General features: G+C 42.1%; 1 protein-coding gene across 10 annotated transcripts in view; it reads left to right on the top strand.

Moving 5' to 3' along the window:
• The window catches only part of ALKAL2 (ALK and LTK ligand 2), a 333,889-nt gene that overhangs the window by 9,394 nt on the left and 299,966 nt on the right, over positions 1–24,529 (top strand). For 5 of the 10 annotated variants that reach the window (XM_069235847.1, XM_069235843.1, XM_069235845.1 and 2 more), the window contains exons 3-5: positions 15,097–15,150; positions 15,252–15,332; positions 20,952–21,012. In XM_069235847.1, the coding sequence (XP_069091948.1) occupies positions 15,097–15,150; positions 15,252–15,332; positions 20,952–21,012 (196 nt within the window). The remainder of the gene's footprint in view (positions 1–15,096; positions 15,151–15,251; positions 15,333–20,951; positions 21,013–24,529) is intronic. The other 5 variants (XR_011203861.1, XR_011203862.1, XR_011203863.1 and 2 more) reach the window with 1 other exon arrangement.

The following is a 24,529-nucleotide window of genomic DNA, read 5'->3' as shown; positions in this document are numbered from 1 at the left end:
TTATTTTGGGAATGACCCCAGAACCTGGCCCGCCTAGGGGCAAAATGAAGAGCATGCGCTTGCTTTTTTTTAAATATATCCACAGTGAAATTTGCAATTTTTCACAAATGTTGTCATGGATTTTTTACAAAAATGCTCTTTAGCTCTGATGGGGTCCCAGGGGAACCTCTGGACCATGGCTAAACCATGGCTAGGGTGTTAGAGTAACAGTAACCTGCTCCTTTTCTTATTTCATTTTTTTAAAAGTTTTTTGGGACACGGCTGTAATTATAACTCGGGCTCTAAGGTAACTATAATTGGCGCCCTTGCTATGCACAGTTTTCTTATTAATAACTTAATTGCAAATGTTGCAGTGATAAAATCAAAGATGCCATAGAAGATGTCATCAATGATATAATATGTAGAGTAATTAGCTGTGCATGGCGAAGGCGAAAGTCATAGTTACCTTAAGGCGCGAGATATAGTTACTTGAATTAACTCTAACTATAACTGCTGAATTTCTATGGTGTTGTATGAGTAAATTCAGAACCTAACTATAACCTCCCTGTAACCTTTGTTTTTGTTCAGTGAATTTCTATGTTTTTTAATATAAAGTAATTTTAATTACTATACGTTAATCCAGCCGTCGCGGCACATGGCATGGCGTTAGGCCACAGGGCCTGCAGCCAGGCCCTTATAACCACCCAACTATATGTCGTGCTCAGCCTTAGGCCTTGTGCAGCAGTATTGGCCACAGGGCCTGCCTCTGTCAGTGGGTGTGTGAGTGTCTGAGTGGGTCTGAAAGTGGGTGTAGAGTTTATGAGTGGGTCTGGGTGGGTGCATAAGTGTCTGAGTGGGTTTGTGAGTGAGCGCATGAGCCTCTCAGTGCATGTATGAGTGAATAAATTTGTGTATGAATGAGTGTGTGAATGTTTTTTCTAACTTTTTTTGCATATCCTCAAATATCCTCAAAGATTCAAGAATGTCCCCGAATATTCAAGTATATTTGAGGATAATCGGGAATATCGTGCATGATTAAGAAAAATCATTTTCAACCCGTAATTTGACCCGACAACACCCCTATACCACACTCCACGGGTCATGGTACCTACACCCTGATCCCTTATTCCACTTAACATTTCTATTTGCAGTCCTGGGGGACCCTCTCTGATAACATAAAATGGTGGCTGCAACTTTCTAGTCAGGTAGTGGCCAGTCAATTACATCACTTCTATTCACGTTCGCATTTGCAAAAATTCACGAATATTCATGATTTATTTAAGGACATAGATATACAAATTAATTTTCCATTTAATATCTCCAAAACTACTGGACGCCTTGACACCTAATAGGCAAAAGCAAAATCTTCTTACTGAAAGCTAACTTTCTTCCACATTTGATTAATTGCGTCCAGTGGATTGAGCTGCAGTTGCGGCTAAAGGTTACAGGAGAATTAGAATGGGAAGCACAACTTTTTTGATCTCCCGTTATCTCAGCCCCCACTTGACGGATCACCACCAGCTTTCCACGCACAACAAGAATCATCGGTATACCTTTTTTGGAAAATGTTGTGATGGTTTGTCAAATGGTGCAAAAGATATAGGCAAGTCAAAAAACACTTTTTCTATGGAAACAAGCTCCTAACTATGACTACCTACTAGCGACAGCCAGTAGGTAATATATATATATATATATATATATATATACACACACACACATTAGCAGCTATGGGCCAGCATGCCAATTTTCATTCAGTTCAGAGTATGGGTAAGAAGGCTAAGGAGGTAAAGAATGAGTGTTAATTTTAGTACCCAAAGGATTTTGCTCTTTGCGAAAGGAACACTGATTGTATTTGGGCCAAACAAGGCATAAGTGCAGAACTTGAATCAAAAAGAATGCTTTTTGTGCTTTGGTATAAATCTGCTCAGTAATATTCCAGATGATAGCATTTGACAAAGGTCTCAGTTGGGTTTACAAAATGGTAACGCTTTTGTATATCTTGACAACTGAAAATGCATTTTATGCTCTTAACTTCAGCACCATTTGACAACTATACGTGAAATTTGACAGACACTTAGCAGGTTTAGCCTACTATTTCTATTGTCAAATTATTGCAGAGGTGTAAAAAGTACTCATTTGCTAATAACATTGGGCAAAATAAAGGGAGGGCAATAACGTAATATATTAATAACTTTGGTTCTGCTTGAAGAATCTGAATGAAACTTGGCAGGCATTTAGGAAGTTACACCCAGTGTAGGTGTCGGTATTATATGTATTGTGCTGATCCAGTCAGGTTTAGGTAATCTTCAACATGGGTAAATACATTTTGCTTTACATTTGGTCTTTTTTGCATGATCTCCACGAAATTTTCAGAGACTTAGCATGTTAAATGGGGGGCAAAGTAGAAAGGCAGGGTAAAAATTGCCTGGCCCACTATCGTGAGTTGGATCCATTACCTAGATGAAGGCGAGTCGCATGCATGCAGCCATATCCCTTTTGCGCATGACTAAAGGTTGTGGGCAACAGGGAATGTCCACCCAATGGAGTTGTGGGCAGGGTCTGATCCAACACCTGCTTAAGGTCTTGCATGGCATGGATTGGGAACATGGCAGATGAAAGATGTGCAACGTAAAAGATCATAAAATAACTGGTTATGGTTCCCCCTAAACATGGATATCTACAGATCTCAAATCTCTTATATGCGGATGACATTATTCTCATCACTCATACCAAAGTCAGCCTACAACTCCTCATTGACCACATTGACAAACTCACAAGATGCGCAATGCCAAACTGTATGGCAATCAACCATAAAAAATAACAAGGCCATGGAAATAAAAAGTAACAAATGGCTTAAATCTCCTGGGTATTTAGACTACCTGCAGTTCGAGTATGCAAGTGAGTGCAAAATACATAGGTGTTCTATTCAATGACCAATGCTACTTTTTACCACATAAACAAGAACTACAATGGAAAAGCAGTGCCCCAACAGTAGCATTCCAAACCATAAAAAGATCCACGGCTGGTCCCAGTTTCGAGCCACTGCTAAAGGGGGTCGCTGCCAAATTGCTACCAACTTTAACATATGGGAGTGAAGCCCTCCGTGGCTGGGATGCTACTGCTCTTGATGCAATCATCTCAAAAACCTTTAGGCACCATTCCATTTTAGGTGCGTGCCTCTCTCACCTAAATCTGACTGGAGTTCGGACTGATAAAACAATCAATCGCAAGGATGGTGGCCTAGTTGAAAATCATTAAATGATGCTACCCTAAGCTAAATATTATGGATAGAACTATCTAGATGCCAAAACGATCCAGCTCAAAATTACTTAGAATCTGCCATTAACACTTTAGGGGCAGGTTCATTGTGGGATCTTAACATCTCTCCTACGGCTTTCAAAAAAATAATTAATTGCTTAATGAAGAAGCAGTCTAGTAAAAAGATCTCACAGTTAGATGGCTCAAAATCACCTCAAAATACTCAAGCCACACAGCTACTTGGTCACAGACTGGGACCCACATCTAAAGAGGAAATTTATGGGATTCCGCTTTGGACACCTGCCAGCCCTGCTACACACCTTACCTTGGGTTCGGCAGGAGGTCACAAGCTCATGTTGTTTATGCAGGTCAGGTGTTGAAGATTTGGTTCACCTTTTATGTATTTGCCTTTAAATTGTAACTGAAAGATGGACTCTCCTAAGAATATCGTTCAGCAACAGGGGCATCCACTCTTGCAGACAAGCTATTGTTGCCTGTCTAATCCCCTGTCTCAACCCCGAGGATACACTTCTAAACTCCTGGTGAACCAAATTTCTAACAAAAGCCGTCCAAAAGCTCAAGTTAAAGGCCGTCCAAAAGCTAAAGACCATGGAAGAATATTCTATTCTGCGCCAATACTGAGCATCTATTGAAATAGTATTATATTTTGTACATACCTCCTAATAATTCCAAACAGACTCACGGTATATTCAACTGACAGTCTTATCATATGCATTGGAAAAAAGTTTTAGTACACATTTTTAATTTCTTGATATATTAAATCCCAAATAAAAGTGACCCAAACGCGTAAGAACTCTGAAAAACACTGCACTTCTGAGCCAATACGTAATGTTTATCTAAATTATATTTTATCTTGTACATCTCTTGTAGTAATTAAGATAGACCTATTGTATGCTCACCATTCTCTTGGAAGCATGTAATGGAAAACTTTACTTTTTTATATGCAAAGATTTTAATTAATTATTTACGCATAATGAAAAATACTTGAACTACTTGTCATGCTCAGTGTACCACTATGCTGATGGCATGTGGGAAAAGGCTGTTTCCCAAAAGTAAGTTATGGCCTGGGGTATGATTTATAGGGTGTATTATCTGTGATGCATACCATAACTAGTGAATTTCAGGACTTTGTTGATTTTGCGTCCGCTAAACCTTAACTAATTTTTAACTGTGTTTTTTTCAGTGAAAATGACAAATTAAAATGTTCAGGTTTAGTTTGACTTTCATGAATAGAATGCTGATTAACTAACACTCAATGTTAGAGCTGTACAGAGTTGTCTGGGATGGTCATTATCATGATAAAACCCATATTTCACAGCGATCAGTGAAATATTGGCACATTTCACGGGACCGTAGTTTCAAACAGGGTGACAATTAGAAGAGTTTTTTGATTTGGACCTCCCTGTGGCTTTTGACAGCACGGATCACCAGATTGTAATTTCTAGATTAGTGATCGTAGTGTCCAAGGCACTTTTCTTGCTAAGTTTCTTGATTTCTTAACTTTAAAAAATCAATAAGTGGCATTGCTGCCCTATACTGTATCACTATGATGCACGGTTTGCATTTTCCCTCATGGGTCAGTCTTTTCTACCTGTAATTTGTTCTTTCGTTCATCTGATTCGATCCTCTGGGAACACTTTGCATGTATGCCAGTGATATGTTAAAAGTCACTAAAGCTTTTGTCTCTTGTCATAATCTTGTGCTTTAATCAGATGAAATTTAATGGTGACAAAAATGTGATATTGCTTCCACTGGTCAATATTCCATTATAGTGTTGCCCTTCATGTACGTCTCTTGGTGGCTCTCCTACTCCTTCGACCTTTGTACAAAATCTTGGCAACAAAATCAACTCAATCCTGAACACGATTTCTCATATAGTTCAGTCACTAACTATTTCGTTGTATTCTACCTCCTAACTCTGAAACAATTTCTTCGCTTTCCCTTTCCTCATACAAGTTTTGATGTTGAATGCATTCAGATCTTCCAAGATGGACTACTGAAATGCAGTCGACCTGGCTTTGCCTAAAGCTGCACTGCATAGACGGCATCTGATACAGAACATGGCAGTCAGAATGGTTATGGGCTTGTCCAGATGTGATCATATATCTATAGCTTGGCTTCAGTGCAGTAGCCGCCTATCAAAAAACAAACTAGTCAAATCTATGTATCTTTCACATAGAGCATTAAACAATTAGAGTCTTTTTTAGTTTTTAGTTGTGGTGCTTACTTTCTGCAGTGCCTAGACACCTCTGGTGTTTCTGAGCTATATGAACTATTTTAGCATGTAAATTACGCCGCTGTCGAAATGTTTGAAATGTCATTGCCCTACCCAGTTTCTAAGGTCAGCTGGACAGTTTCTGCTTCATGTCCCTAAAACTAAACGACTCTTTATTAGAAGCAGGAGCATTTTATTTGCTGAAGTAGTCGAATGCAACATTTTTTCTGAGAGCCAGAAGCGAATCTGTTAACGTCTAGGAGAGCACTAAAACTTGGCTCTACCCTTCAGCGGTTCTCAATATCTCTTTATGGTACATTTCAATAGTGAATATTCTATAGCATTAAGCCAACTTTGGTGTACAATCGGGGTTTACAAAACAGCAAAAGTTCAAAAGTGAAATAGTAACATTGTAGTACAATCAAAACTTTACACGTTTATTATTTTTTTTTTTTGTAAGTTTCCACATTATAATATATTTTACATGTCAACCCACACTTGCCCACAGAATGCCAGATCAATGCCCACGCGACATATACGACTATATTCTAAATCAGTTGGATTCAGCATTCCCTAATGCCTATCATCTTTTCTGCCTGCCCCAGCGCTCCAAAAAGACTTAGATAAGATGTAAGGCTAAATAAACCTCTAGAAATAAATTAGGAAGAAAACGAAAATAAAACAAACATATGAAGTCTGACTACAGTGGAGTTGTTCAAAACAAGGCTGAGTTTATATCGATGTATTATGCCTTCGATTAGCAAGTGTAGAGACTATACATATTACACCACCGAAGGAATCGGTTGAATTTTGGAAAAATTAAATTACACTTTGCACTTTGTTGTCAGGGCCGCCTCACAGGTCTCGACTGGAGGTCTCCTCTATTCCTGGGCCAATGCCAATTGTGAGAGAACGAGAAGATGTGGCACGCTGCGGTTTTGAAGGAGAAGTACTCGTAGTGTAATATATTGTCCTTCAGACAGACAAGCTGATGACGTAGCTCTCCTATCCTGGAAGTGACGCAGCGTCACAGAAACGGGATACGAATGCACCATTCTCCAGCTAAGTCATCAGGCGGAAAATACACACAGGAAATCATAATAATGGGAGCGGCGCTGTTTCAGCATCAACATCTCTTCCCATCACACCGGTCTCCTGGGAGACTGCGCACAAATGCATCTGAAAGATCCGCGCATCGTTGCACGATCAGAGAACTTGTTTGGAACTCAACTCGGTTCACCATTACGAGGAGCTTTAGGAGAGAGCCACGGCCCTGGCGCAGTGCAGTTGCGTGAGATTTGATGTGGCCCTCGGCAGCTGAGGTAACACTTGTGACCGTTATGGTGTTGTGAAGCCTGAGGAGCTGTTAACTGTAAATCTCTCCATGATTACCAGCGGAGGGGCCCCAAAGGAGTAAAGGATGTCAGTGGAGATAAAGAGCATGGCCTGGGTAGTCGAACCCCGCAGGATCTTGAAGTCGGTCACTTGTCGGACACACCCGATTTAAACAAAAGCTTTGTGTTTTACTGATCATTAAATATTATTTCGTGTTTAGCTCAGCCTGGGTTTCTGCCTCAGATGAAGGTCTTCGAATACAGCCTTGCCTCTGAGGGTCGTGCTGTCGGCACACAAAGGTCATACTGGAGTAGGGTGACCAGACGTCCCGGATTTCACCAGACAGTCCCGTTTTTCAGGTGACTGTCCTGGTGTTGGACGCCTTTGTTCATTTCAAATAAATGTCGCAATTTTTGTGGCAAAGGTCAGGTCAACCTGCCAAAGCTTTTGTTAATTTGAAGTAAATGTCACGGTTTTTATACTTCTGCTGCCAGCTCGTGTGTATGTATGTACACACACACACTCTTTTATAGGACAGGGCAGATATAAAAGTGAGACTAAAGGCTTTAGTCCCACTTTTATGTCTAACCTCTTCCCAGTTTTTTTTTTCAAAATCTGGTCACCCTATGCTGGAGACTGTGTAATCACCGAGAGGAGATCTTTCATGTGACCCAGAGAGTGCTGCCAGGGGTGCTTCCAGTGGTGCAGGTATCCGAGTAGTGTATTCAGGGATGCCAGGGGTGGCTGTTAGTAAACAAGGGATCTATCAAAGTCACACTGGAGGCCAGAAAGATTCTGAAGTAGAGACTTCTTCCTGTGTCAAAACTGGATGTGCCAGAGAGGGGGCCCTATGTGTCTCTGCTTGTGCATAGAAAGATACTCCATACCTGCCACCCCTACTGATTTAGGCAGTAGGCAACATCTTTTTGGCAATGCTACAGATTTTTATGAGGCAACATATAAATTAATTGCCTCACTAATACAAAAACCAAACTGAACACCCCATCCTTAAACCTCCCCTCAAACAACAAAAATCCCCAGAGCAGTTTTCCAAGCTTCAATCTTCCCCATTCTCTTTCTTTCATCCGCTAACCTTCCCAGTGACTCACCCATCGCTCCACGGTGTCCCCTCTGCCAACCCCTATTCTGTAATGCCCCCTATCCTTCCTACTTACTGTACCCCACAATTACTGCCACTTCTCCAAGCGACAACAAAAGTCATGGACTGTATGCCTAAGTAACAACAAAACAGCCTGAGCACTAATAAAAGGAGGGAGAGACCACAAATCTCTCTAACCTATGCTACAGTGCCACAGAGTCGGAATGACGCATAATCCTAACTGCTAATCTTTTGAAACTGGTTTCACCCTCGTGCTACACTGACCATTTGGCATCCCTCACAGGTCTGGGATTCACCACTCACACGAAGTCAGCTGAGGGGTGGATATCCGATGGATTCCACCCCCAGTAGCCCTCATCGGGCGAGATGGTGAAATGACCAGAGTAAGAGAGTAAAAGGTCACTTTATTGGACAGGTATGTAGTTCATGAAACTATTTTAAAACATTTTACAATACATAAATTAATGGCATCACTAATACATAAATGAAACCTAACACCCCACCCTTAAACCTTGCCCCAAACAACACAAATCCCCAAAGCAGTCATCCAAGCTTCAATTTTTCCCATTCCCTTTCATTCATCCACTGCCTTTACCCGTGACTCACCCATTGCTCCCCAGTGTTCCCTATGCCAACCCCTAGTCTGTAATGCCCCCAATCCTTCTTGCTTACTGCACCACCAGGAAAAACTCTGTCAAGGAGTTATTTCCTGTCCCCCCCCCCACAATGGCAGTTCACAATTGTCTTTCAAGTTTGAAATGTCACCAAATTGTTTCTGACTGCTGCCTAAGCAGCTTTGCATGGCTCAAAAGCAAATCAAGCTTACTCCCCGAATCTTTACCCACCTTACCAACATCACCTTTGAATAGCCAAAGTTGATTCTAACTTTTCTCTTATTTCAAGGAGGTTCAGTTCTGTCCCCATGACAACTTGATATTGACTCTTGATATTGTGATGTTCTAACCACACAATTCCTCTTCCTTTACAAAAGTGTGACATTTCCCTGCTAACCTTCTGCCTAGCCATTTCAACTGCTGTACATGTCACTGCATCTCTCCAAACCCTTCTAGGCACCAAGGCTGTTACATCCATTTTAATCCTCGAACATGTCTCATATCCAGATCCTTTTTCATTTCTTTAATCAACCTCAGCCCTGACAGCTGCACCAGATCATTTAATCCTAAGTGTAAGAGTAATACATCTAAGCAACATCTAACTGTCACTAGATTAGATAAACAAGGTATAAATTGTCACCATTTCATTCCCCCCTTCCTCACCATTAAATTTTTACTTCATCACTCTGGAACCCCAAATTCTTTCTAAAAGGTCTGCGGTCAGCTTGCTTTGGAGCCCACTTAATGAACGAGTGTCCCACTATCCAAATGGACAGAAAAGCCACAGCTGGGCCAGCCCCACAACCTGAAACAAGAGAAAAGTGCTAGATAGGCCTCACAAGCTAGGCATCCTCAATTTCTCATATATAGTAAAAACAACAGTCCGATGACCAACTACCCAGTCTTTTCACTTCTTTAACTGAAAAACCCAGTCTTGCAGATTCAGATGCCGTACCAATGCGAAAGCAATGAGTACCAACACAAAAAGGATTTTTCCCAATGTGACATAAGGCTTTTCTAATTAACCCCAACCCCTTCTAAGCCATTAACCCTAGAGCCATTTTGATGAGTGAATACCAGACCTAAAGCATCTTTTTTTAATGATTGAAATCTCACCAGTTATCCACTCCACACACTGACCCTCCAATTCTGTGTTGACACTGTCACCCCTTTTCCTCTTTGATCTGTCTTAGACTGCTCCAGGAATATCCAAACACATTCTCCTGTTGATTTTATGTGTTCTTCCTTCAGTCCCTCAGTACAACTTTTACCAAAGAGTTCTGGTATTCTAAATGCCCCAAAAAACAACCACTACATACGTAGCTTGAACAAAACATATTCATAATGTGAGAAACAAACATCTCCCAAATTGCCTAACAAACTTACCAGCAATTTCATGGAGATAGGATCCCTAATTAGCTGAGCTCTCTGATTCTCTTTTGCCCTACCTTGTAGGAGTCTCCTGCCCATTTCTCCGGCTGAAGGTTATCCCCAAAATAATTTCCATTAAAACCCAAACGCGCCAATATAACAGCAACATTTGTAGCTGATTTTTTTTCTCAATGCTGCACATCAAAAAAGATGGGGCATCATCTCTTCATTGTGAGCAACCTTGCTCATCATGGTCCCTGTGAGACACACCCTTACCTAAGAATTCCTCCCAAGCCCTTCTCTAACCTGTTCTAGTGCTCTCTGCTAGAGACTTTTCAATTAATTCCAACATTCTCAGGCTGCTAGCTCCCATACCTTCTGTGGGACCTGTGTTTTCTGCAATTCCGATCCAGGCACCAAATCATGGACTCTCCGCCACTGTAAATGAGACAATGTGCTTGCTGTATTATTTTTCACACGTTGGCACATTTGGCTCTAAAGATGATATTATAGCCTTAGAACCCGCCGTAGCGGGCTCTACCGGCTATTAAAGGCCCACTCCCCGCGTTCGGCGAGGGCATTTAACAAGGGAGAGGGACTTTAATAGCCGGTAGAGCCCGCTACGGCGGGTTCTAAGGCTATTAGAACATTCTGCCACTCAGGGCAGAATGTTCTATGAAAAAAAAAAAATTTCACGGAGCACAAGGGGATTAAAATCCCCTCGGGCTCCGTGAGGCTTTGTTCACAGCTGTTGCTGTGAACAAAGCGAACATTGGAATGTTGGCGCTGCGGTCTTTTACCAGCCAGTAAAAGCCAGCAGCACTCCATTGTTTTCAATTGAGCCCCCAGCATTCCAATGTTCTAATAAGCATTAGACACCCCAGCATGAATCTTTGCAGTAGCAGTAATCTTAACAGGTGCTTGTCCTTAACCCTCTGACCATTAACCAAGTCCACCACTGTCTTGTTGTCAACATTGAATGTAACTGTTTTGTTTTCTAGCTGTTTATCCAGACTGCTAAGGTAACCAACAAGGGAAAGAACTCGAAGAATGCAATGCTCCTTTTCTCCTTCATCCACTTCTCTGGCCATTCTTCCGTGCACCATCTGCCATCCTAAAACACATCACAGCCTTTGGCCCCAGTCTCTTCTGAAAAAATCTGAACCATCCAAACAAAATCCAAATCCAAGGACCACATGGTTACACCATGGAAACCTCTGGGAAACATTACCCAGGCCTCAAAATCTGCTCTCATAGCTACTGCGATCCTACTCCTGTGGTGTGGTAAATGAGCTCTAGACATAGCGAGACCAAGCCTCCTGCAAAATTACCTCCCTGCTCTCACCACCATACATGCAAAATTGAGAAGTCCTAGTAAATGCTGAACTTTATGTAAGTACAATTTGGGTGCCCTTATTACTTCTTCGAGCATCTCAATAATCTCCATAATTTTTTCTTGATGCAGTCTCACTTGTATTTTCACTGTGCCCAATTCTATGCAGAGAAAAATCAGGCAAGTACTCAGACCCTCTGTTTTCTCCAAAGCTAATGGAACACCAAAAACTGCTGCCATGCCCTGAAATTGTGCCAATGCCTTTTTGCATTCCTGATTACCTCCTGCACCTACTAACAAAAAGTCGCTCCATGCCTGTTGTGTAGGTGAAACGCCATTGTAAAAAGGTACTAAAACATTCAAACTACAAAAAATAGCCCAACCCATTGACAAAACCTTATCAACATACAACTTGTTATTAAACAGAATCCCCAACAGAGAAAGTACAAAGGATGCACTGGGAGAAGCCAAAATGCTGATTTAATATCACATTTTGCTAGTTTTGCTCCTGGACCCACTGTGCGCAGAAGTTCAATAGTTCCATCAACAGAAGCAAAATGAACTGCAGCATCCTCCTTTATTATGTAATCATTAACAGATAAACCTTGTGGCCAAGACAGGTGATGAATCATGCAAAATTCTCCCTTGCTCTTTTTCAGAACCACTCCCAAAGGAGATATCAGTAGGTCAGGTAAAGGCCAAAAGTCAAAGGGGCCAGCCATTCTACCTTCTGCCACCTCCTTGCACATTTTTTCATGTATTATGTGGTGATGTTCCTTTGCTGACCTCAAGTTATCGGCAAATCTTTGTACTCTTGGACCTTGATATCCCAACCTAAAGCCTTCATTAAATCCATATTCCAATCTCACTGCCTCCACTCTGTTGGGATAGAACTGCAACCAAAACTCAATCTTAATTGGTGTAAAAGCCCTTGTAGCCAGATTGAAAGTGTCCCCCTCTTCCTCTACCATGTCCACTTGTGCCCGTTCCCCCTTGTTCGCCAAAACACTGCAAGACTGTGCTTACCTCTGCGCTTTGAGCACTTGTGCTTGTACTTGCATTGATCCCTTGGAAAGTAACCCATTGAATTCCCAGCAGGCGCCTGAATTGAAATCCTGTCCCCTTCCCCATGAATCTACCCCCGCCGGGTGGATTTGCTAAGAAAGGGCCAATGCAGTACTGCCAAACCACTTGCCATATGCATCGTAGTTGGGGGCCTCTGCGGATACATCAATTGAACCCACAGCTCGTTATCCACCTCCCCCATGGTTTTTCTGGGATCAGTACCATTCTTACCCTGAACTCTTCATCATAGTGTAACCACGTAAAGCCTCCAAACTCCATATGCACCTTTCTAATTGTATCTTTATACTTGAAAATAGACACTGCCCTCTCAGGGAATTTTTTGCAATACATACTGGCAAATATTACAAACATCAATGTCCATGTGTCACTTGTAGTGGGTACTCTAGGTCTTGTAGCTAATTCCCACGCTTCTTCACTAGACGCTTCTTTAGATTGTATCTCCCTATGTAAAAGCTTATACACATCCACAAATCCCCCTTCCATATTTTCTCCTTTGTCTCATGCTCAAATGAGCCTTCAAAGGCATAGATTGCCCCATATATGGCAGCCGTTTGAGACTTTCCACTCAGCTTTTTTCCCCTCCTTAGGTTGTCTTCTCTACTTTATCCAACCCCACTTTGGTTGTGTCACCTGTTATACCGTAAGATTTAGATTTTCCTGTGACAACTGATTCTGTATCTTTCTTACCTGTCTCCTCATCTTCAGTTCTAGATTTGGTCCCTACACTTTTATCCATCGCCATCAAATCTGTCCCTTTATGTACTTTTTTAATGTCCTCACATTTCTCTCTAACTACATCGCAATTGTGTCTCATCTGTACTTAGTCTGCTTGTTGCCTCTGGGGATATTCTACACCGTCTACTTCTCACTTGTGGTCTCTAAACACTCCTTCATTTTACCGCTGGATCCAAAGTAGTTGGTCCAACCTGCAAGACACAATTTTAGCGTTCCCCCCAGAACCCCATTTATTCATTGCCTCTTTAGCTTTATCCTCTTTACTCTCCTGCCAATATGGTATCTTCCCTTCTTCAAGGTCCTCCTCTTCATCATCATAATCCAGCTCACATTCCATGAAGTCTTCAACCACACCAAAACTCATACCAGGATGCTCCTCATCTGCTACACCCCCATCAACTCTTTGCCAATCAACTTTGTTGCTGTTTGCTGCTGATGGTGCTGACATTTTCTGTTCCTACGTGGTGGTCAGGACAGTTGCACCAAACCTCTCCCTCACTCCTTGACGGTCTTCCCAAGTCGCCTCCAACTTCCCTGGCTGCGCCTCACTGCATCTGCTCATTTCATGCAGCATGTCCCCTCTGATGCCCTGCAAGTCGCTAACACCTGCAGGGGCTGTGGCCCTCAATTTGCCCTGACATACAGTATTCTTACTTGTCTCATGGTCCTCAGGCACCCACAACCATCAACCTGCACCTGTGTGAGCTGGCAGCTCTATTACACGCGTAGCAAGATTTCCTTCTGGCACCTTCACCAATAAATCCTTCTGCACGTTCCTGCTATCTGCCTCACTCTCAACTGTGATCTCAATTGGCGCCCCTCACTCCTACCGGCTACTATATTGTTTTTAAAGGATGCTTTTCTAAACTATTACCTCCCCACCACACCCTCTTTCAATGACACTTTTACAGGGATTAGCGCTCTGTCTCCACTCAGTGCTGTTTCATTCCCGTTGTGCTCGTCCTGCAATAAGCGTTTAAAAATGGGCGCATTTACTTTTCCAACATCGCGGCTCATGCTAGACAATGCTCTCTCACCGTGCGCCTCCCCTGCTGGCCTGAAACTAACTCAGCGCAACCAGTGGGCGGGGCCGATCCAGTGCGCTGTTGAGACCCTTTGATCTCTTCATCTAAATCCCCCAGGGCCCTCCTTTCACTAGCTGCATGCTTCCTGGTATGCGCTAGTGTGCGCTCATGGCCTCTGCCTCCCTTCAAAGGAACCACAGGCGATGTTGAATGCCATAAGGAATGAACCGCTCCGTCATTCCCCACATTTTTTACTTTTTCAGCACTACCTCCCCTAGCAACAAGCATGCTCTCCTTTCTGTCAGTGTTGTGGTGGTGAGAAATCCCATACCTCCATCACAATGCCACTTGCCACCGCACGGTGCGGCTGCTCCAAGCCAACCCAAGCTTGGGACAAAACATTTGACTGAATAAGGTCCTCTCTTCCCACTTCGCACAGCACCCTAAGCGCCTCCCTCACAGCAGCTGCTTTATCTGCCATTATAAATGAAAATTTAATTCTTCTAGCTACCACCACAAATTTCCCAAACCTATGCTGTAGGGCCAAAGTGTTGGAATGGCGCATAACCCTAACTGCTAATCTTTTGAAACTGGCTCCACCCCCTGTGCTACACAGACAATTGGGATCCCCCACAGCCCTGGACATCACCCCTCACCCAAAGTCACCTGGGGGTGGACATCTGATGGATGCCACCCCTAGGAGACCGCATGCCTGTGATGTTGAAATTGGCTCAAAGATCATGTGAAGCAATTTCTGGTGATTTGACCAGTATGTCTGTTTGGCAGTTGAAGAACCATAAATGTCTTACCTATTTTGGTCCTCTAAATGTTTGCGAGAATTGGTAGTCCTGCACATCGATGGGCAGACTAGATACTCGCCATGCATGCTCTGACTCACATGGCATACCTAAAATGAAAGTGCATGCCTTTGTCTCACCAGATTGTTATTTTCCCCATGCCAAAGAGCTTAACTGACTATTTTTCTGTTTTTATTGTTTTAACAGAAATTGTTCCTAGAGATCTGAGGATGAAAGACAAGTTTCTGAAACATCTAACAGGTGAGTGTATAGCATTTCCTTCATGTTCCCACTACGTAGCTACCAAGTGGCATCACTTCCATGCCGCCCTGCTAATGACTTATCTCCTTTCTCTTCTCCAGGTCCTCTCTACTTCAGCCCAAAATGCAGTAAACACTTCCATAGACTTTACCACACGACCAGGGACTGCACCATTCCAGCATGTGAGTGCTGTGTGATGATAATAGACATGAGGGTAATATGTATGTCATTTGTACTGTGCTAAAAACTTTTTGCAGCAATTCTCTCTTCACACCAACCTAACAATTGTTTTTTCTGTGTTTCTTTGATCAACATTTTCATGCTTTCTACTTAATATTAATACTAATGAAAACTATAAAGTGTGCAAATGAATCATTGTAAATGTGGTTTAATAGGAATACATTTATTTAGTCTGCTATATTGTAGCCAAGTACAATGGACCTGACTTTGAAGGAAAGGCTAGTGATGTCGTGAATATCGAAGTCAGTGCTTAATTTGTAAAAGAATAAGTTCTGGGGCCCAAAGTTTTGCTCAGAAGTCCACAGCTGGCATTGCAGAAAGACATGAGCAGCAAGCACCAAAACTGCCTGCTCTTGATTCCACAACCTAAATTGTTCATCCATCATCCTAAACTCACCGCTTTGTTATCTCATTCCTGCAGTTTCGTTTTTGTCACTGCTCTTTAGATCTCACCTACACAGCACATGCGTTGTGTGTTGAGATGTATTGTTTACTATTCAGTGGCTTACAACACACCCACACCATATTATTGGTTGTTTTCGTAGTCACTTTAATTTACAACCCTTTGATTACTTAGTTCTCATAGACCTCCCTCCCTTTCTTGTGTTAGCTCCTTCCTGGTGCATGGAACAAGTTTGTGTGTTCTTCGTCATCTTTGTTCTTCCACGTCATTTTGCTGTGCACTATTTTTTTATAAGCATTTCAGTATTATTCCTAGTTGTGCAATGTGCTTTCCTACTTTTAACATTGGCATATGGCTCCTTTTTTATGTTGCTTTCACCGTATCTGCCATGTCTTCTATTGCCTTTGTAATACTGAGACAATACATTAAAATGCTCTGCAATTACAAAACAAGGGTGACAAATTATTTCAAAAGATTTTCCCTGTAGTTTGAAGAATGCTTTCAAAAGATGCATTGTTTTTACATTGGTTTTTCTTGATTTCAAAGGATGCATATTGGGTTTTCTTTACAATTCATAAATTAATGAGACAGCATGTATTTGCAGGTTTCAAATTTTCTGATGTTTTACTGCTTCTTATATATGTTGCTTTCAAGCTATCTGTCAACTCTATTGATGCTTTAGTTAGATACACAGCAGTTAGACTGGACTGATTATTTCCTGAAATCTTTCAAAGTCAGGCGTGATAGAGAGTTGGAATTTAAGCAGAACACCCCTACGTACAGCAGGAATTGGGGCAAAATAGAGAGGGAGGCTCTGCAGTTAGCCCTTGATAAACATTGGGAGAGGCTACTGGGGGGTAGGGGAGTCAAAGGCCCCTGGTGGAGGTTTTTGAACATTGGGTCAGGGAGGCTGTTCCTGGCGGTTCGCCCGCCAGGAACAGGATGGCGGTAGGGGGTGTCACGGGGCCCCTGGGGGCCCCTGCAGTGCCCATGCCAATGGCATGGGCACTGCAGGGGCCCCCGTAAGAGGGCCCGCTAGTATTTCACTGTCTGCATAGCAGACAGTGAAATACGCGACGGGTGCAGTAGCACCCGTCGCACCTTCCCACTCCGCCGGCTCGATTACGAGCCGGCTTCATGGTGGGAAGGTCGTTTTCCCCTGGGCTGGCGGGCGGCCTTTCGGCGGCCGCCCGCCAGCCCAGGGGAAAAGTCAAAATACCCGCCGCGGTCTTGCGACCGCGGTACGGTATTTTGACGGCGGGACTTTGGCGGGCGGCCTCCGCCGCCCGCCAAGGTCCGAATGAGGGCCTAAGTCCCTTATTACAGGAGTCACTTCAGGCTCACCAGACGACCCCTGTCCGCCAAGGGTGATACACATGGCGATTGAATCCATTGCAGCACTATTAGAAAGCGTGTATGCTGAAGTGTTGTAATCAGGGGTGTTTCTGCCAATTTGGAAAGAGACTATTGTCATGCCCTTGAAAAAGAAACCGGGAGGGGATCCAGGTGACCTAAAAAATCTACATCCCATTGCTCACCTGCCTGCTCCTGCCAAGGCCCTGGAAAAACACATCATGAGTTAGCCAGCTATATGCGGGCACATAGTTGTGTGCACCCTTCTCAACACGGGTTCTGAAAAAAACACAGCACCAAATCTGCACTCATTGCTGCTACAGATATCATTTGCAGGCAGGTTGATCAGGGGAGTGCTGCTGTTCTAGTGTTACTTGATCTTTCTGCAGCCTTTGATACCACCTCACCCCAGTTTATGGTACAGTGATTGCATTGTATCAGGCAGAACTGAGGGATAAGGCGCTTGGGATACTGGAGACATTGCTCTGTGGCAGAATTATCACAGCTGCTTTAGATCAGCATGTTTCAGCTTCCCTGTGGGGTCACCCAGGGATCCTCCCTAAGCCTGACACTTTTTTTTATCTATACATGGCCACCCTGGCAAAATTGGTTCGCTCTTTTGGTTTCCAGGTATCCTTGTACCCGGATGACACTGTGGCAGACAAGTTCCAAGCTTGAATGAGGGAAGTTAGTCACTGGATGGGCCAAAACAGGATGAAAATGTATAGGGATAAAACTGAGATTCTGATTTTCGGTACAGGTACCTCTATTTTGGGTGACCGTTGGTGGCCCGAGTCCTGTGGGAATTTGTCTATCTCCATTAAAGCGGCTAAGAACCTGGGGGTCCTTGGTCTTTGACATGCAGGTCAACAAGGTAACAAGTACATGTTTCTGGTTGGTTAAAATCTCAAAAAAGGTTTTTCCTTTTATACCCTGGGAGTTCAGAGTGAAGGTGGTTCTGGCAGTTATTATATCAAGACTGGCATTCTTCAACACTTTGTATTTAAACATAAATCAATCTTCCCTGAAAAAGCTTCAGCTTATTCAGAATGCAGCGGCCTGGTTAATGCTCAGACTGCTTACGTTTTCGTCAGTCACTGAGGAACTTAGGGAGATGCACTGGTTGTCTGTTAAGAAGCAAATCACCTTTAAGGCTCTGTGTCTGACTTAGAAAAGCCCTCTATTCCCAGGGCTCAGGATATTTGCAAAATGTTATTAAGTAGAACTCTCCATGTCACCCTTTAAGGTCTACAGATCTCAGGTTAGCTCTGGTGTCTCACTGTGAAAAATTAAAGTAGGGTGAGCAGGGTTTTTCAGTGGCAGCGGCAAAGCTTTGGAATTCATTATCAGCGCAGATCAGAGGAATTACTCGTCTCTTACGGTTTTGTAAGGAACTCAAAACCTGTCTGTTTTCACAGTACTCTGTTTAAAGCTGTATCTGCATCAGCTCACACTGCTAAGCGCTTCGATACCTTCTGGTATGAATGCACTTTAGAAGCAGAAAATACAAATACACAACTGTACCAATCAACAACACTCTACTCTAAGCTACTCCACTCTATACCACTCCACTCCATTCAACATCACTCTGTACCATTCCACTCTATGTCACTCCACTCTATTCTGCGGTACTCTACACCACTCCATTCAAATCTATGCCCCTCTACTGTATCCCACTCTGCTCTATGCTACTCAAACCCATACCACCACACTCCATTCTACTCCACTGCACTCCACTTCACACAATGTCACTCTATGGTACTCAACACCACTATACTTTATGCCACTCTATTCTATGCCACTCTACTCCACTCTATATCACTCAGTGCCACTCCACTCTATGCCACTACTCTATGGCATTCCATTCCATTCTATACCATTCTACCTGTGCCACTGCATGCGCACTATGCCACTCTACTCCACTCCACATCTCTCTGCTCTACCCAACTTTATGCCACTCTGTGCTACTCTACTCTACATCACTCCATGTTACTCCACTCTAATCTATGCCACTCTACTCTATGGAACTGTACTCTATACCACTCTACTCCACGCTACTCCACATCCCTCCATCCCACACTATGCCACTCTTCTCTGCCCCACTCTACTCTATGGTACTCTACCTTGCTCCTTTCCAATCCATGCTATTCTAAGTCACTCCACTCCACCACCACTCCATTCTCCTCTCCTCTTGGTCACTCTACTCCACTCTACTCTAGGCCACTCTACTCCATTCAACACCACTAACTTGTAGCCATGCTGGCACTCTGCTGTACAACATGGCTGAAAGACATTGGCAAAGCCATTAGCTCTCACATAGGCAAGACTTATTGGCTTTGCCAATGCTTGGTAAATTTGTCCCTGCTTTTCCATCTTTCTTTTCCTCATTTACTCCGGGTAAAAGTCTGATGATGAAAAATATGTGTTGTTCCCCTAAAATTAGTGCCTTGGGCCCCACCTGCAACCACCAGCTCAAAGTAAGCACTAACAGTAATTGTGTAAGTGTGTTAGGTAAGTAGAGGTCAAATCAATTGGGCAAGCAGTAAGATGTTAGAGTATGTATGGGACAAACCTAAATTAAACATGGAATCTTATCTATTTGTTGATGATTTCAGTGTTTGGGAGACAGATTTCTAGGGCTCACTCACAACTCATAAGGCATATATTTCAAAGGTCTATCTGTGCATATTTTCCATTAGTGCTGTTGGGATCTCTAGTCTTTTGGGGAAAAAGATGATTGTGCCATGAGACCTTAGGAGAAGTGCAATTTTCTTAGTTGAGTTGGGGAAGTATAGAGACAACGTTTTTTGGGGGGATAGAGATTATGTGATACGTTATTTCGAATTCAGAAGAGCCAGAATCGTGTCAGGTTTGCCAGTGGGCAGGTCATTGGTCATTTCTATGTGGGACAAAACAGAGGCCTGGACATTGTTAGTGGAGCAATATAAGAGTTTTATATTGTGCAGGAGAAATATTTGGACTAAGCCGTCTGTGCCTTTTATCTTCAAAAGTTTTCTGTGGTAGACCAGGAATCTGGTACGCTAAAAAGGCACAGGAGCAATCCATCAAGGTACATTTAGTCAATTATGCTTGGATTACGGCAGGAAATAATCACTGTTTACAAGGAACAACTGTACTTTGATAAGTCCAAATCCTTCCTATCTCTACCTAACTGGCACCCAGACTGTCCCTCTCATTGTCGCCCTCTCTCTCTCGCTCTCGCATTGTCTCTCCCTCTCTCTTTCTCTCTCTGTCCTTCTCCACCCTCTCTTTCCTTTTTTCAAGCAGATAGTGGTTAGTCTATGCTCTATGGAAAAGGGACCCATTCTGTAGGCACAAGTGAGCTACCGTCCCCTCTACTCTTGATTTGTTACCTAAATCTTTGTCTCTCTCTCTCTCTTGATCTTCAATAGCTCCTTCTCATTCTTTATACCTCATGTTTTTTTCTTCCTTGCTGTTTGTCTCTGTTTCTCTTGGTCTCTCTCCTTTCCCTTGGTTCTTTATATTTCTGTATCCCTCCATTTCCAAGAAATGGTTATCAAGGTGGTATGCTGCTGAAAATACTACATAAAATTGCCAGTAGCAGAGGAGACTGTTTGAAACATTTCATGAGAAATAATTACTGTAACTACCTCACCCAGAAATATTTGCTGTAAGGATGCAGATTTTAACTCTGATACAAGTGGCAGGTACTCTTTTCTTTGAGGAATTGTATGATTATAAATGTGAGATAAAAATAATCTTCAAAATTTATCATCTTTAAGTGCCTCTGAACTTTAATATTATAAAAACATACCACTTTCAGCCCATCAGAGAAAATGCAGAGGCTGCGTCTGCAGGATTCAAACATTTTGCTGTGCATTCAGGTACAGGCTTATCATCTTCCACTGGCATGTTTCATTTTCTGACATTGATTATCTGTATCCTACACAGACGTTACCATCAGCTCTAGGATGCTGAACACTTCATAACATGTTAGTGGACATTACCACAGATCAGCTCCTACACTAACCTAATACAGACCCCTAAAAGAACGATGATTAAATATTGACTAAAGATAACAGATTATCCACCTTACGAAGCTGTCCAAGACCAGATGAAGACCCTCCGTAATGTCTGCCACTGGTCTGAAACAGGTCAACACACTTATAAATTGACAACTGTATGTATTTTGACTCTGAAACATTGAACTTTGTATTAGTATAAATGTTTTTATTTGATCAGTCTTTCATGTTATTTTGCTCTAATATATCACTGCTGGAAATAACACCACATTTATTGTACAGTCTACAATGCTTTCAACTTTTCTATGTTAGGTGAAGAAGAGACGCATAATAAAATAACTGTACCTGACACTGGTATTTTGTTGAAAAAAACAAACTGATAATATATTTTATTTTTTATTCAAGCAAAATAACATATGTGGGGTCCTGACGTCCTAAGCATCCAGCACATGTATGCCATGTAATTCCACACAGGCCCATCTGGGATCACTACTCATGACTCAGAATCTCCAGTCACATGGACCTTTTTATAAAGGCACTCTATACCTAATGTATACCTATATGGGACAGGCAGAATGAGATAATGATGATTTGTATGAACATAAAAAAAAAAAAAAAGGAAATGTGGCTGCCTGTCATCAATGTACAGTAAGTCATCTGATTAGAAAAAGAGATGAGAAGGTAGCGTAAGACATGGCCAGCTTTTATTTAACTAGTTAGTACTTTTTGCATCAGTGCATTTTTGAGCTTCTTTATCTTTAATATTTTTTTCTACACTTATAAAGAAATATTACTACCAGTTATAAAAATAAGCTGCATTCAATGTAATTCAGCCTTGTTTTTTTAAAACATTTACAAAAATTATCTATTTTCAATTTGCTCATTTGCCTATTTGTGGTGTTGTTTCACCATGACTCAGAATCTCCAGTCACATGGACCTTTTTATAAAGGCACTCTATACCTAATGTATACCTATATGGGACAGGCAGAATGAGATAATGATGGCTGCCTGTCATCAATTTTCAGTAAGTCATCTGATTAGAAAAAGTGATGAGAAGGTAGCGTAAGACATGACCAGCTTCTATTTAACTAGTTAGTACTTTTTGCATCAGTGCATTTTTGAGATTCTTTATCTTTAATATATTTTTCTACACTTATAAAGAAATATTACTACCAGTTATAAAAATAAGCTGCATTCCATGTAATTCAGCCTTGTTTTTTTAAAACATTTACAAAAATGATCTATTTTCAATTTGCTCATTTGCTTATTTGTGGTGTTGTTTCAAAAGAATACTTTTAGTTAATACATTCTTGGAATCTATCATATTTATAGCACTGACAGTTGTGTAACTGTTTTAGAAATGTGGGAAAAGTCTTCTGTTGTGTTAGTTTTGGATACTCTTGATTTAGTGACATGAGAAAAGCAAGTTTGACATTCAAGAAAGGGGTCTGCAAGACTGTTGTGCAGTAAAACATTATTTACCTATTAGTAGCAGGGTTATTTGTGCCTTAGGGTCTGGCACTAAGAGAGAAACACCTTTCACTGCCACAAATAAGAATAGAATGCTTAGAGGAATAGGATATCTCAGCTACCAGCAGTTAGATGAAATGTGTGATACCTCTAAGAAGCGTTTACTCAGCATCCAACTTGAACAATAGTTAAGTGTGGATTACAAAGGGAATGTTTTATGACACCTGATGATAGTGGTCATACCAAATAGAAGACAAGGGTGATGGTAGACCTCACAGCCTTTGGATGCTCATCCCCCAACATTTTGCCTGCCTCCCTTCACTTTTTTGACACTGTTTTTGCTGGTTTTAGGACTCTGCGCACTTTACCACTGCTAACCAGTGCTAAAGTGCATATGCTCGCTCCCTTAAACTTGGTAACATTGGTTAATCCCCAACTGGCATATGTGATTTACTTATAAGTCCTTGGTAAAGTGCATTACATGTGCCCAGGCTCTGTAAATTAAATGCTTCTAGTGGGCCTGCAGCACTGATTGTGCCATGCACATAAGTAGCCCCTTAACCATGTCTCAGGCCTGCCATTACAAAGCCTGTGTGTGCAGTTTCACTGCCACTTCGACTTGGCATTTAAAAAGTACTTACCAAGCCTTAAACTCCCCTTTTTTAACATATGACTCACCCCTAAGATAGGCACTAGGTAACCCCTAGAGCAGGGTGCTGTGTGGGTGAAAGGCAGGACATGTACCTGTGTAATTTACATGTCCTGGTAGTGTAAAACTCCTAAATTCGTTTTTACACTACTGTGAGGCCTGCTCCCTTCATAGGCTAACTTTGGGGCTGCCCTCATACAGTATTGAAGTGGTAGCTGCTGATCTGAAAGGAGTAGGAAGGTCATATTTAGTATGGCCAGAATGGTAATACCAAATCCTGCTGACTGGTGAAGCTGGATTTAATATTACTATTCTAGAGTAATATTACCTAGGGCACACATTAGAGGTGACTTATATGTGGAGAAAGGGGGGGTTTAGGCTTGGCAAGTACTTTTAAATGCCAAGTCGAGGTGACAGTGAAACTGCACACACAGGCCTTGCAATGGCAGGCCTGAGACAAGGTAAAGGGGCTACTTAAGTGGGTGGCACAACCAGTGCTGCAGGCCCACTAGTTGCATTTAATCTACAGGCCCTAGGCACATATAATGCACATTACTAGGGACTTATAAGTAAATTAAATAGTCTAATCAGGTATGATCCAAGGTTACCATGTTTAAAGGGAGAGAGCATATGCACTTTAGCACTGGTTAGCAGCGATAAAGTGCTCAGAGTCTAAAAGCCAGCACAAACAGTGTCCAAAAAGTGGAGGGAGGCAGGCAAAAAGTTAGGGGTGACCACCCTAAGGCTGTCAGGTCTAACAGGAACCAAGACTGCACACCCAAAAACAATGCAAACCGCTTGCAGCGTGGAAAGAAATGACACATTGTCTGTGCCACCTTGGAAAATCTGATGCAACACCTTATTTTTCCAAGCAGCTCCTCGTCTGCGGTCTCCGTGCATCGTTATTTTTGATGCATCCCAGGTATTGTGTGTAACAAAGAGACAACTGTTTATTTTTAAGAATTGAGACTCTTCTAAACCTTTTAAAACTTGTGCTTATTGGATCTTTGTCATTATTACCATATTGTATTCAGATAAATATTATCTATTTTTCTAAATCTGTGTGGTTAATTTTTGTTGTGTTTTCACTGTGTTACTCTACGATGTATTGCATAAATACTTTATAGATTGCCTTCTAAGTTACGCCTGAATGCTCAGTGCCAAACTACCAGAGGGTGGGCACAGGATAATTTAGATTGTGTTTGACTTACCCTGACAAGGACTGTGGTCCCTACTTGGACAAAGGTGTATACCTCTGC

Source organism: Pleurodeles waltl, chromosome 5 (assembly GCF_031143425.1).
Source record: "Pleurodeles waltl isolate 20211129_DDA chromosome 5, aPleWal1.hap1.20221129, whole genome shotgun sequence".
NCBI classification, from domain to species: domain Eukaryota; kingdom Metazoa; phylum Chordata; class Amphibia; order Caudata; family Salamandridae; genus Pleurodeles; species Pleurodeles waltl.
Note: the sequence above shows the minus strand (reverse complement) of the source record. Positions and strands in the feature narration are given on the sequence as shown.